Source organism: Neolamprologus brichardi, chromosome 14, assembly GCF_056152115.1.
Source record: "Neolamprologus brichardi isolate AB-2024 chromosome 14, ASM5615211v1, whole genome shotgun sequence".
NCBI lineage: Eukaryota > Metazoa > Chordata > Actinopteri > Cichliformes > Cichlidae > Neolamprologus > Neolamprologus brichardi.
Window position 1 is genome coordinate 30661794 of NC_142117.1, and position 14185 is coordinate 30675978.

The window sequence follows — 14185 nt, forward strand, 5'->3', positions numbered from 1 at the left end:
TCATCTGTATCCACCATACAACAGTTTTCATTTAAATCTATCTTAAGAAATTGATTTTCTTAGGATATGAAATGGTGTTTCACTCAGAGGGTTAATAGTGTGAATGTTTGCTTGTTATAGGTGTAACATAGCGGTCATCTTCATGACAGAGATGGTCGTGGACCACAGTGTGACCGAGGATTGGACCATGCACCTGCCTTTGCTGCTACATTCACTGTTTTTGGGTAAATTCACTGTACAATAACAGCTGTAGTATAATGATTACATATCTGTAGTATCTGTAGTATAATGATTACATATCTAATGATGCACTGTAGAGTTGAGTGAAAAGTGCAACTCAAAGAGAATCCCTAATGTTCTCTCTGTAATACTGTAAGGTTTTGATCTTACTGTGCTACTTCGTCCCAGATGACCATAAGGAGTAGCTGAAATTTAAATTGAATTCTTTTTTATTAAAATTTTTTTTATTCAAGGCATGGATCACTTTCGTCCAGAGGTGTTTGAACACAGTAAACGACTTCTTCTCCACCTGCTCATCGCATTGTCATGCGACAACAACTTCCACACTATTGCAGCGGTCTTATTGCAGACACGTGAGATCAATGGTACCAAGACCCTCACCTGCAAACCAAGCATTCAGATGGAGTACTTGCCTTCAGGTAAGCATCTGCCCTTTTCAACTATAAATACATTCACTCTTCACTGAATGGTTAAAGTAGACCTAGATGAGGTTGACTGAGCAGCTGGCCCTTTGACATGCGGATCTTGTCTTTGGCTAATATAAACTCGAACATTAGGAAGGAATGGCTAGCATTCCTTTCAGACAATAGATAAGGTTCTTATCTTGAGAGAAAATATTTGGATGCTGTGCCAAAAGCAATATGGAGCCCAGAGCACATCAAAGGTCTTGATTAAAGCATTCCATTCTGCTATTTTTATCCACTTTCCCAAATTGGGGCCATCTGCTAAAGCTTGCATGGCTGGCTTTAGCTCCTCTCTTAGCTGATAAAATGTTTTGCAAATGTCTACACATTTTGAAAGTATTTGAGCAGAAAGCGAAAGTAAACATGCTTTATACAACTTTCTTTTACATGCGTGTTATGTTCATGTGTAATATGTGGTTTCTTACGCAAAGGTTTGGCTTTTTGTTTATAACAAAAGAGTGGTTAGCTTTGCAGCAATAATGATAGGAACTACTGGATCTACATCCATGAAAATGTTTTAGCACAAGTCATGTGCTCACTACAGCATCTCTTCTTCTTGCACTGGCTAAATCCATCTGTAGCTTAAAGTTGCAGTTAGGTATATGAAATCAAACATTCATAAACTATATACCACTGTAACTTGTTTGTAATCACACACCTGTTCCTGTGATGTGTTCAGGAGGTTTTGACTTCCTGCGGGAATGTCAGGCATCTCCCGGGCCAGACTCGGGTTTGAGTTCTTCATCTACGTCATCCAGTTTAAGTTTGGGGGGCAGCAGCAGCAACCTGCCAGAGATTTCACAGGAGGTGGAAGAGCTGGTGGCCTCCAATAAAATGAATGACAAAACCAACAAGCTAATTGAGTTTTTAACCACAAGGTATGGTCACAGATTTGTAATTCTTCCGTTAGAGTCACTCAGCAAATGGATGAGTTTTTAGACTGTAGTTTTGCAAACAGAAAAAAATGTATGGCTGCATGTATTAAAACATTGCTAGTTATGGGCTTGATATGGTGATAAACTTCTTATATTTCTGGTTTTTGGTTCCCACCTAGTGGTGCTGCTGGATAATGCAATTTCTTATAAGCATAGCTTAGATCTGAGATTTAAATATGACTGGCATTTCCCACGATTAATTGAACACACTGTAAATTTAAATTAAAACTGTCATCTTACAAAACTAATTAAAAAAATATTTAGGATTGTTTTAATTGACAGGCACCTTATGCTGGACTTGGCACTGTTAATCTGAATGATTCAGAATATAGTTTGTTTTCAGTAACTAAAAATGATTGTTTTATAGAGCATATGGACCGCTGTGGTGCCATGAAGACATTTCACCAAAGAACCAAATTTCAAAAAGCACTGGGCAGCTGACGAATTTTCTGCGATATGTGGTATCTGTGTTCAAAGAGTCCAAGTCAGGTAATTCTGTATGCCCATAACAGTAATTCTTTCATTTTCTTTAACTTGATTATCTCTTAAACATTATGCGTAACTGAATGACTTTCATTTACACATTTCTGTCTGTGTCTTTGTCAGATTTCCATCTGGAACAGCAGCTTAGCGACATAGCGCTGCAGACAGCCTTGTGTAGCTCATCGCGTCACTACGCTGGCCGCTCCTTTCAGGTGTTTCGAGCCCTTCGCCAGCCAATATCTGCCCACGCTGTGTCTGACCTTCTCTCAAGGCTGGTGGAAGTCATCGGTGAACACGGAGAAGAAGTGCAGGTCAGAGCGCCGTGTGTATACTTGAATGATGCCAGTTTTTATGTGGGGATTTCTTGTTTGCATCATTTATGGTGTCAAATGTTGGTCATCCGTGTAGAAAATTATACTATTGTATGTTAAATTATTAAATTGTATTATAAAAATACACTCTAAAAATCTATGTGTGTCTTTTTTTTCTGCCAGGGCTATGTGATGGAAATATTACTCACGCTGGAGTCAGTGGTGGATAACTTGGCTGAGTGTCTCAAAAACAGTGATCTCATGGCTATTTTGACAAGGTTTGTGTCTCCTCTACATGAATTTATGTTCAAAGATGGTATTTCTGCCCAAATATGTAGTGACTTTAAATTATTTCTCCATGGTATCATTACAGAGCCTCATCCCCAGAATTCCTCACCAGTTTCAAGCTGCTATCTAACAGGAAGAGCACAGGGCAGCTCAATCTTAGGAGAGAAGAAAGGAGCAGACATCAAAGGAGCTCCTCTGTTCCCAAGAAGTTTGGAGAGGCAGACCGGTGGTCTGATCCACCACGCAGTGCCACACTGGACCGTATCCAAGCCTCTGAACAGCAAGCTCTGTTAGCTAAGGTTCGCAGCTCATCGTCATCTAGAGACAGTGTGACTGACCCAACAAGCATCAACCACCCCAGCAACCTGCTAGCCACCATCTTCTGGGTGGCAGTGTCACTGATGGAGTCAGACTTTGAGTTTGAGTATCAGATGTCTTTAAGACTGTTGAATAAGCTGCTGGCCAACATGTCACTGGACAAACAGGAAAACAGAGAGAAGCTGGAGAAACTGCATAATCAGCTAAAATGGAGCACCTTCACTGGGCTGCAGCAGCTCCTTTTAAAGGGTTTCACCTCCATGTCTACAACCGATCTCACGCTTCATCTCTTATGCCAACTGACTCCTGTGTCGCGAGTGCCTGTTGTGGACACGTCACAAGCCATAGGTATAATGTAGGAATCAATAAATAAGTGGTTTTAAAAGTAAACAGTGGACGGATAAACTTTACATTTATATATTTATATTTTTTGTACTTGTACAAAGACACATGCTTTGTGACTTTTTTCCAAAATTGTATATTAATGTCATTTGTTTTGTTTTTGGGTTGGTTTTTTTTGTCCATTAGGTTTTCCTTTGAATGTTCTCTGCCTGCTCCCTCATCTGGTACAGAACTTTGATGGCCCCACACAGTTCTGTCAGGAGGTTGCTGAGAGGATAGCACAGGTTTGCCATTTTTATCCCTTTTTTCATTTCACTAATTTCCCATCTTAAACTAACACACCTTTGTGTGTGTAGGTATGCCTTGAGGAGAACAACGCCAAGCTTTCCAACCTTGCTCATGTCATGGCTCTGTATAAAACACACTCCTACACACGAGACTGCTTCTCTTGGGTCAATGTGGTGTGTCGATATCTTCACGAAGCTTTCTCGGATATCACCCTGAGTCTGGTCACTTATATGGCAGAGGTGTGTACAGCTGAAAGGTGCTAAGTCACTATTACAGTGTGTTAAAAGTACTATGTAAAGTGAGTTTTCTCTTTTCTTTTCTTTTGTTGTTGTAATAGCTGTTGGAGAAAGGTCTCCCAAGTATGCAGCAGACCCTTTTGCAAATTATCTACAGCCTCCTGAGCCACATGGACTTGAGTGTAATTCAAGCCAAACCCTTCAACATAGAGGTGCTCAAGACAATAGAGAAATTTGTCCAGGTGAGTTAAAATATTAACAAAACTATTGGTCCTTTTTTATCGGGAATGTATTAGTTTGAATATGCAGTGACTTTATGTGCCATCGAACATATTTAAAAAATAGAATAAGTTGACAATTTTGTAGAAACTCACTAACATATACTTTGCATGCGCATGTGCTCAGTTCAAATCTTTAGCTGAGAGCTCTGCGTAAGAGTCTTGTATTCCTTGCTCTTTTTCTTAGTGCTCATGAGGAAAAAAAAGGAAAAAGCTGTCTTATGTCAGCGCTGTAAATTTGTGGACACACCCAATCTATAAACAGTCTGCTGTTCTGCTATGGGCCAGGCCTCTGCTTATTCTCATATGGCATCCATTTCCCTTTAGTACCTCTGTAACTATAAATAAAACTACATGAAAACTGTGTTTTTACATCTTGTGTTGCTCTTTGTCTGCACATATAGGTGAAGTTGTGTGTGTTTCTGTTTTTGCTGTAGACTGTTCATTGGAGAGAAGCACAGAATATACTCAAGCTGGTGGTTTCTCGATCGGCCAGTTTGGCACAGCCTTCATTTCCACAAAGTGACCTCTCCTATGAGGACATCAGCCGTGTCTGGGACCGCTCTTCCAAGGCCTTGCCTGGGAAAACGCTGGATTTCCACTTTGACATATCTCAGGTTAGAGGCCATTTCTCTGACTTTCTTTTCACTGTGTGAAAGTCCTTGCTGTTCTCGTGAAATGAAAGGTTAATCCTTGAAATGTATGCTCGCCCCTGTATATTTCCCTGTATTTTCCAGGGTGTGGTACTTGTTGAGGTTGTGTGGAATCTTTTAAAGGTCTTTGGAAAGGAAACATTTCTTCCCCTTCCTTAATGGTGATATTTCTTTTCGACCAAACCCTGTGAGATTAGCTTGAAAGCGTGAAAGGTAAACACAATTAGTCAAGCAGTGCAGAGCTGGAAAGCGATGTAAAAGATACAAGCAGAGCGGTGTATGTGTGGGAACCGAACAGGGAGCTGTTTGTGTAGTTCATGAATGGCAGGAAATGATGTCAGCTTTTTGCTGCCGTCTTTGTATGTGAGTCAGGGAGTTGTAGTGAGCAGCCAACAGAGTGGCTTTAAACTTTAGACATACTGGGCACACCAGTGATAGTTGTTATGATATTCAGACATTTTAAGATTGAGTATAAAACCGAGAAAGTTGATGTTTTGGGTTTGGGGTTTTTTCTTGAATGTCAAGTGGAATAAAAGCTGTGACCACTTGTAAAAAAGCAATCAGCCTATCTTGACATATTGATTGCTTTACAGTCATTTTGGAACTGTGAGCCTAGACGAAGCAGGAGCTGTCAAGGAGCCTGAGTAATGGATTGACTAAGCAGAGAAAGACTTTATCTTCTTCCTGCTGTTGCTCATTTTAATTTTGTCCTCACAATTGTTTGTTTGTGTCGATTCTTTCAGACGCCAGTGATTGGTCGTCGTTTTGATGATCTCCGACGCAATCCAGGCCAGGATGTGAAGAGCATGACAACAGCAGTGACCCACAGCACCTCCTCTACCTCCTCTGGATCCACTTTAAACAACGTGTTGGTGCCAGTCAGCTGGAAAAGGCCTCAATCTTCTCAGGTGAAAACTTATTCCCAAGGGGTCAAAGTGTAAAACTGTTGAAATGAATGCATTTCATTATGCATGACAAGCACAGCGCAGGATGTATTTGATGCTCATGCTGTGTTTGAGACGTCTTCATCCTGTTTATTCCCAAAATTTAAATCCCATTATATATCCAAATAAGGGAAAATGCATGTTGATGCCAGGCAAATATGGGACTAAATTTTAAAATGGTAAGATACTCAAACAGATGCAAAAGTCAAATGTTCACAAAAAACTATAATGTGGATCAAATTAAAGGGATTTATTCACAATATTTGCGTGTTCTCTTTCCCTCTGCAGAAAAGAACACGGGAAAAACTGGTGAATGTGTTGTCTCTGCTGGGACAAGAAGTGGGGCTCACAAAAAATCCTTCAGTAAGATATACTTTATATTGTCCGTTGGGAAATTCAGCACTCTGAACTTAACCTTAAGATAGTTTTTTTAATCATGGATTTTTAAAAAAAATAACAATTTTGCCTTTTTTTTTTTTCTTTGTTCGTTGTTTGGTATAGGTGATCTTCTCAAGTTGTGGGGAGCTGGATCTTATGGAGCACCAGCCTAGTCAGGTATCCTCTGATGACGGGACTCGGGAACCAGAAAACACGGATGACACCACCTCAGAGCAGCAGTTCAGAGTCTTTAGAGACTTTGACTTCCTGGATGTTGAGCTTGAGGATGGAGAGGTGAGTCATGGGACTCTTGGTAGAATAATTACTTATACTTTCGATGTTAAAGTAGATGTAAAACAAGAGCAGTAAGAAAACCTTATAAAGACTGTAATGAGAATTTTCCGCTGAGGAGCAGTACTGTGTTGGGTCAAGTCTGCCTGCTCTGTGTAACAGGGTTTCTTTTTCTGTGTTTTTTTTTTCTATCTGTGCTATCTAGGAGCTACAGGTAAGTTTAGTTGTGTTACATTTTTCTTTGCTGTGTTCTATGAATGACAATTTGCTTGTGCAGATATGGCAAAGAGCAGAAAGTGTGCATGCATGTTGTGTTAGTTACAAAACTAATTCTGCAATGTCCCCGTATTAGAGAGTAGAGTATTGGAAACACAGCATGTTATTCTTAGTTCTCTCACCAGGCTTATCATCATGGTCTAGTAGTTGCTATTGAAATATAAGGTATCTTAAAGCCCGTTTTACCAGATTTACCAGTACTTGATCTCACACTGGCACTCAGCCTAAGTGGTTATGTGACTGTGATTATCAACTCAATAACTCAAACCAGGCCTTTCCAGTCTAGCTACAAGTGTGTTCACACAAAAGGTATGGTGTTGGCAGCTGACCAATCAGAAACATTGACAGGTCTACTAGCAAAAGAGCAACAAGAAGGAAAGACAAAACTGTGATATTAGGAAAATACGGAGAGGTCAATTGCAGAATTCAGGCTGAAACAACAGGCCTGCTGCAGACATATTGGTAATGTGAGTGTGTGTGAAAGGAACCGTGCGCTTTGTACAAACACATTTTAAGTGCTTCAGTCAGTAAGCCCGGAAAAGAGTTTTAATGTTAAAGGCTTGACTATGTGAAGTCAGGAAGCAAAGCTGGCACTATGTAAGTTGACAGACTTATCAAGCTGTACCATTAAGTGACAGAAAAAACTGATGGGTTTTAATTGTTATTCCATAAGTTATCATAATGTTTATTAATATTTTTTTATCATATGATTGACATAAAGTGAATACATTTAATCAGAATTTTCTATAGTTATATGGCTATCTGGTCAACATCATATGATTTTCTAAAGTAAGCCACAGTTGTTCATATCATGGAGTGTTGGCTCCATCTAGAGACTCAGTGGAAGAAATTCTGCTCAGGTTTAACCCTCCATCATACTGAAATCCAAACAGTAAATTACCTTTACTAATTGTAAACATTTAAACTGTATTATTTGCCAATGATGTAAGAAAAAGCTGTTGTTACTTGTTGAAATGTACTTAGTGTGGTTTTTAGGCTTCACTAACACCATATTTTCAGGAAACTCGACCGAAAAAACCTAAATGATTAATATGGGCAAGAAATGTCAAAGTCAGAGCCTTTACTGTGACAGGTTTTAAACTAATCGTAGTTGGATATTCTTGTTTTGTCTGTTGATGTGGAGCTTTGGTGGAACGTGAGAGTTGGCTAGCATCCATGGAGTCACGCTTGAAAATCACTCTGTATTCTTTTTAAAAAGACCAAAGCAATTAAATATTTAAATTGTGACCATGTTAAGGAGGGCTTACTGCATTGAGCACCGCTGTTCCTTCCTTTTTTAGCTTTGAAGGGAAAAAACTCTCCCATAAACTGTCCCCTCCCGGAACCAGCACTGCATGGTTGTGTAAATGTTGGTGTGAAGTATGTTTATGAAGTTTGTGTTGAAGAAAAGATTATGCTGTGCTAGTTGGTACTCGGTATCTAACAGATGTTTACTGTTGCAGGGAGAGACTATGGACAACTTCAACTGGGGTGTGCGTAGACGCTCTATCGACAGCCTGGACCAAAATGACCTGCAGCCTTTGGAGGAAAGTCAGATGTCCAGCAGCATGCCCAGCCTCAGCAAGCTCGCTCATGAAGATTCAGACGAGTCATCTGAAGAGGATTCCCTCACCACCAGCCAGACACTCTCCCACTCACAGCTTGTAAGTTTATTCATTTGTGTTATAATAATTGAAAATTACAATGAAGGTAAAACCTCAAATAACAGTTAAAACCAACTGTAACAAGCAAAAGGGATTTCAAGGACAAACTCTTTATATCTTAACAATTCAAGAGTTTTTTCTATTGTGGCACTCTCTGTGCCAAGTTGTATAGGGTTTAAAAAATGTCTTTCTCTCTCAGATTAAGACTTTTCCTCTAGTGTCAAGCTTAGGGCCAGAAGTCTGAAAATATAATGGGCCTTTCTGTCACATTCTGTCTTGTTCCATTATCTTTCTGTTATTCCATGACAGAAAGAGCCATTCAGCATTAGCTAAAGGTTGCTAAAGTTGCCGTAGCAGACTGAAACCTGTGGGTCAACACAGCCGTCATCTTCACCTCTTGCTTTTGAGTTTTAAGAAACTCCACTATTGTCGGTGATACAGTTTCAGAGGATTTTGTTGTTTTTAGTTCAGTGTCTGTTTTTTTTAAAGATTCTATTAAATGTTTCTTTGTCTCTTTTTCAGACTGTCAGCCTCTCTCCAACTGCAGAGATGAGTAGCTTTGACTCTCCCTCTCCCTTCTGCGATACCACTTCAGCAGATTCGACTCCTCTGAGCACCAAAAATCCAAGTTTCGAGGTCCAACAACCAGAGGACTCGAAGCAGCGGGTGAATAAGGGCTTCAGAGTGTCTGAGATTCTGGGAACTACTAATTCCTATCGTAGTTCTATAATGGAGTTCTTTACTAATTTTGCTAAATAGGAGCTGTTCTGTTTTCTCGTGTATTGAATGTTAAATGTGCTTTGGGTTAAGGCAATCATAGGTGTTATTTTGCAACACTGTGACTTTTTTACATTTCCTTTCTTTAGAGTAGAGCATGAGTGACCTTTTCTTGATATTTCAGTAGTTGCATGCAAAATCATAAAAAAACAACTAAAATTGACAAACAGGTGATCTAAAGCTTTGGGCTCTGGGCTATTTCTTGTCTAACCTTAATTGTGGCAGTTTGTCTGGGGATGTGAGGGGTTGTAGCCAGCAGTAGAAACAAAAAAAAAATTTCTTTCTTTCCATATCTGTCTATTTAAGGCAATGTGTATACCTATTGCTTCTGTGTGGGTGGCTGTAAGCAAGACTAAAATCTCTCGGCATGTGGAAGGTCAGAAAAGGTTTACACATTGCCTGTTTCAATCTCTGAGTGTGCAGAGCCACGATGCTGGCTAAGTTCAAATCTTTTATCCATTTAATTGGCATAATTTTTGCACACTAAATTGACTAAATAAAAGAAAACACCACAAGGAGTGTCCATAGGGTCCCATGGCAAGGTTAGTGTTACTGTTTAATAACTAAAAATAACAGAGGGAATACATTTCATGCATGCTGCTTCAGTATTTGTTTTGTAATTAATTACATTAATATTTCCAGTTGTCAACTGTCTCTTCTGCTTTCTTTCAGCATGAGATGTCACAAGAAGATGATGACAGCATTGTCCATGAGGATGACATTTCTCTTTCCATCACTGAGCTGCCCCCTGAGTATCACTGTGGTGACAGTTTGACAATGGATATAACTAACAATGATTACAAAGGAGAACTAGATCTTGAAGGCTGCTTACCAAGGTACCTATTGCAACATTTAAATATTTAGCTATAAATAAAGTGTCATGAAAAATGCACTTCTCCTAAGATGTGGTCATATCCATTCAGTCTTGCTGAGGAAGAGCGAGATGACGTGCCGGAGTCGCATTCTTCACCACCACCGTCACCTTTCTTCTCCGCCATCCTTGCGGCTTTCCAGCCAAATGTGTGCGATGATGCAGAAGAGGCTTGGCGAAGCCACATCAACCAGCTTGTGTCTGACTCAGATGGATCCTGTGCCGTCTACACTTTTCATGTGTTTTCCTCACTTTTTCAGGTATTATAGCTTGACCCTGTAGCCAGCCTAATCCCAAAAGACATCAGCGCGACGTGTAGTATGAGATGTCAAATTGTATAATTAAACCAAAAGGTTAACAGGATTAGCTATAAGGCAAACTGACCTTTCAGAAAAGGACTGCTTAATTGAAAATTGAGGTCACTCCGTAGATGCTCTCAGCTTGAAAATCTCCTGTGATTCATTAACCGGTTGTTGTTCACTTCACTGACCAAAGCTGACAGGGCAACATTTCAGAAAAATTGAATTAATGAAGGATGTACTAGTGCCTTAAATTATGTAGGCGGGATTCTGGTGGTGTTACAGACAGCATGTTTTTTATGTTTTGCAGAATATCCAAACCAAATTTTGTTCTTTGACATGTGATGCCGTCAGTTACCTTGGTGATGGCCTGAGAGGACTAGGATCAAAGTTTTTGAGGTCTTCTCAGATGCTGACATCATGTTCAGAGTGCCCAACACTTTTTATTGATGCAGACACAGTAAGTTGCCTGACATTTAGCGACCTCCAGTGTATTTCAACAAATGTAATGACAAATTGGTATTTTTCCAGATCATGTCTTATGGACTCCTTGAAAAGATGAAATTTAGTGTGCTGGAACTTCAAGAATATTTTGATACTTACAACAACAGAAAGGAGGCAGTTCTCACAGTAAGTGGTTCTTATCGTGTGCTTGTCACTCTAGATGTCACCTGTATGTTGCTGCTGAATTATTTAAATTGACCTCTGTTTTACACAGTGGTTGAGCAACTGTAAAGCTGCTTTTCCCAAGAGTGCTGGGGGTTCGGTGATAACGTGTCAACCACTGGAGCATGAGGAAAAGGTAATAATTATTATTATAAATATATTTATTTGAGCATCTCATGCTATCATATCAACAGTGGGATTAAGTAAAGCAGTGGGTTAGTATTTACTTTGGCTTAGATACTGCATTAAGCCAGTGTTCAACCAAAATAATTGTTGATTATGTACATTTAACAAAAACTGAACTGAACATATGAAGGATTCCATTTCATCTGATCTTTCATACTGTACTTTCTGCATTGGGATTACTGTGTGATACTGTAGCTCTGTGAGTGTTACCTCTAATTCTCTTGCACTGTACAAAGTTTTTGACAAACTTAAGTTGATGCACGTCACGTTTAATATTTCTTATCCAGTGTGCATTGTGTTAATTTTCAGTTCCTCTGGGCATGGGAGTGAGCTTTCTTATGTTGCAATTTAATCAGGCTTCATAACTGAAGAAGGTTAACAGCAAAATAGAAAGTTTTGCTGTTAAAATGTATGAGTTTGTCACTTAAGTGAGTGCTGATTAACATGCAGAACATGCTTGCCTTTTCTTTTTCTTTTTTTAAAACGTGTTTTTATTAATTTATTTTTTTGTATTTAATAGTTCATGGAAACTATTAGCCCTCTTCATAATTCTAATTTGCACATACATCTACCCTAACTTTCTTCCTCTGTGCATGTCAATAAAATGACACCAATTAGACCTGTTCTATACTTCTCACCCACTCTATGTTGTAAATAATGACCATTTGCATGAATTTCATTCGCTCTGTGTTTTTTCCTTACTTCTTACTTCTTTTCTACCCCATAACATGCTTGCTTGATAGCAAATGGAATTTCTGGCTGTAAGTTGGAAAAGGCTTGTCTCTACTTTCCGATTTAAAACAAAACAACATTGTATTTATTGTATTGTCATTTTCAGCAAAAGAATACTTTTTTAAGTCTTCAATTGCGGTTGTGCAGACATTTTAAAAAGGAGGAAACAGGAAGTTAAAGACTTATTTTCTGATAATCATTTTCTATTACTTTCAGCAACTGGAGCTCTGTCAAAGACTCTACAAACTCCACTTTCAGTTGTTGCTGCTTTTTCAGTCCTACTGCAAACTGACTGAACAGGTCCATGCAATAAGCTCTATTCCAGAGGTAGGTATATCTGCATTTGCTTCTCTTCAGTTTTTGAAGGCATAAAACACACTTTTTTATCTGTGTTCCTGTTCAGTAACATAAACCCCTCTCGACTTTTAGCTGACAAACATGTCCAAAGAGCTTAATGAGTTGAAGAGCAACCTGAGGTTAGCAGCTGCTTCAGTGGCAAATGATGAGATTGCTGCCTGTGAGAGTTCCTGCTCTGAGCCGGTTTTTAGCTCCTCCGAGGCTGCAGTGCAGGCCATCCTAGAAGGTCTAAAGAACAATGACTTTCCAACCGCTGTTCACTACATTCGTGTGTGCAGGTGAGAAAAGTAAAATTCTTGTTTCAGTGTTTATTAAAAGTGTTTTTTTGATAAATGTGTCACTTATTAAAACAAATACTTATGATTTCCTTCCAGAACAATGTGGCCTAATGATATCTTTGGTAACCACTCTGAGGATGAGGTCCAAACATTGCTGAACATCTACTTTAGACATCAAACTCTGGGTCAGACAGGAACTTTTGCTCTGGTGGGCTCAAAGCAAGACTTGACAGAAATTTCTGTCAAGTTGATGGAACTTAATGGAGAAACTCGGGACATGATCCGAAGAGCCCAGGGCTACCGCACCATCACAGCTTTTCTCCCAGACTCCAGGGTTTCAGGCTCAACTCTCTGATGACTCTGACAGCCAGAACTACAAAACACCCAATGTCATGCCTAGTGTAACCTGTTGTCTGTGGTAGCTTCTATCATCTCAAGGGTGAACTTTCTCTTGGGAATAACTAAACCGCTGTTTCCTCTTCTTGCTTAAAGTACATCAGAATGTCATGAAGTCCAATCTTCAGATGTGCAGCAGTACTGTTGTTTTTAGACTGATGAGTGACTTTGCTGTTGCAAACACAGTACAGCTTTTATTGCACTAATAATAGAAATGTCACAAAGCAGCCTGTGTGTACTGAAGTACATAATTTTCACATTTAAAGAAAAATGAAATGAAATACCAAAGCTGAGTTATTCTCTTTCAGTTATGTTGTTTTAATTGTCAAGGGAAAATGTGCAATCCTTCACTAAAGTGGAAGAACTTTACTGTCTCCTGAAATTATGTATTTGAATATCATAGCATTGGATAACATGAACACTGTTAGCACAGAAAAAGGGAGGCTTCATTACTTGGTTTGTGTGTTGGTGTAGGTGTGTTATGAGTGTGCTTGAGTGTGTGAATTCAAGTCTGACGACCATCACAGATGGAATTATTAAGACTGATTTGTATACTGCAAGTGGTTCATGTTAAAAAAAATTCTGACATGCTGCAGATCTACTGTAATGTCTCTCAATCCTACAAACTCTTGTGTGGGTTATCTGTTACTCAAAACATCTTACTGTACCTTTTAACTGTGCAGCTTTTAGCAAATAGGTAAATTATTTATATTGTTAACAAAAGAAAACGTGCTTTTATCAGACTAGATTTATAGAAAAAATATTTTATTTTATCTGTTAAACCTGCCAAGCGTGCAAATTCTGTGTACAATAAAAATGTAATAGTAAAGTTTATGAACAAAGAGAGAAACTATTTTAAATGAAAGAAAATGTACATAGTGAAAAGGGGGGCTTTGCTGAGACTCATCAGATTGTATTTTTATGAAGTTACAGTTTAGGTGCATGCAGAGTGAGTAGCTACATATACATATATAAATAAATCTTCCACAAAAGTGGTGTAGCCTTTGGCCTTGTAAATGCTGTAAAAACTGCCTTTGCAATGTACTGTACTTTGGTATTCTGTTCACTAATACAACAATAAAATTAAGCTTAGATTTCTTATTTGTGGTTGGAATTTGTTATTGGAATTTATTTATTTGCTTATTTTTATTTATCTGCTTAAACTGCGCACCCGGAAGTGAGTCTTCCAGCTTAGTATCATATAAAGTCAAAAGTTTAACGACTGTTTACTAAA

The 14185-nt window shown here is 38.9% G+C and overlaps 1 protein-coding gene across 4 annotated transcripts in view; it reads left to right on the plus strand.

Annotated features, from left to right (window-relative positions):
• frya (furry homolog a (Drosophila)) overlaps positions 1–14050 on the plus strand; it is a 46774-nt gene extending 32724 nt beyond the window's left edge. For 3 of the 4 annotated variants that reach the window (XM_087851105.1, XM_006796569.3, XM_087851104.1), the window contains exons 38-61: positions 121–224; positions 474–659; positions 1384–1582; positions 2007–2128; positions 2246–2433; positions 2617–2711; positions 2807–3387; positions 3568–3665; positions 3738–3908; positions 4007–4147; positions 4621–4800; positions 5580–5744; positions 6069–6143; positions 6282–6452; positions 8189–8389; positions 8912–9055; positions 9839–10002; positions 10090–10297; positions 10647–10796; positions 10868–10966; positions 11055–11138; positions 12137–12247; positions 12350–12555; positions 12652–14050. In XM_087851105.1, coding sequence (XP_087707231.1) covers positions 121–224; positions 474–659; positions 1384–1582; positions 2007–2128; positions 2246–2433; positions 2617–2711; positions 2807–3387; positions 3568–3665; positions 3738–3908; positions 4007–4147; positions 4621–4800; positions 5580–5744; positions 6069–6143; positions 6282–6452; positions 8189–8389; positions 8912–9055; positions 9839–10002; positions 10090–10297; positions 10647–10796; positions 10868–10966; positions 11055–11138; positions 12137–12247; positions 12350–12555; positions 12652–12910 — 4102 coding nt within the window. In that variant the 3' untranslated portion in view covers positions 12911–14050. The other variant, XM_087851106.1, reaches the window with a different exon arrangement.
• The last annotated feature ends 135 nt before the right edge of the window (positions 14051–14185 follow it).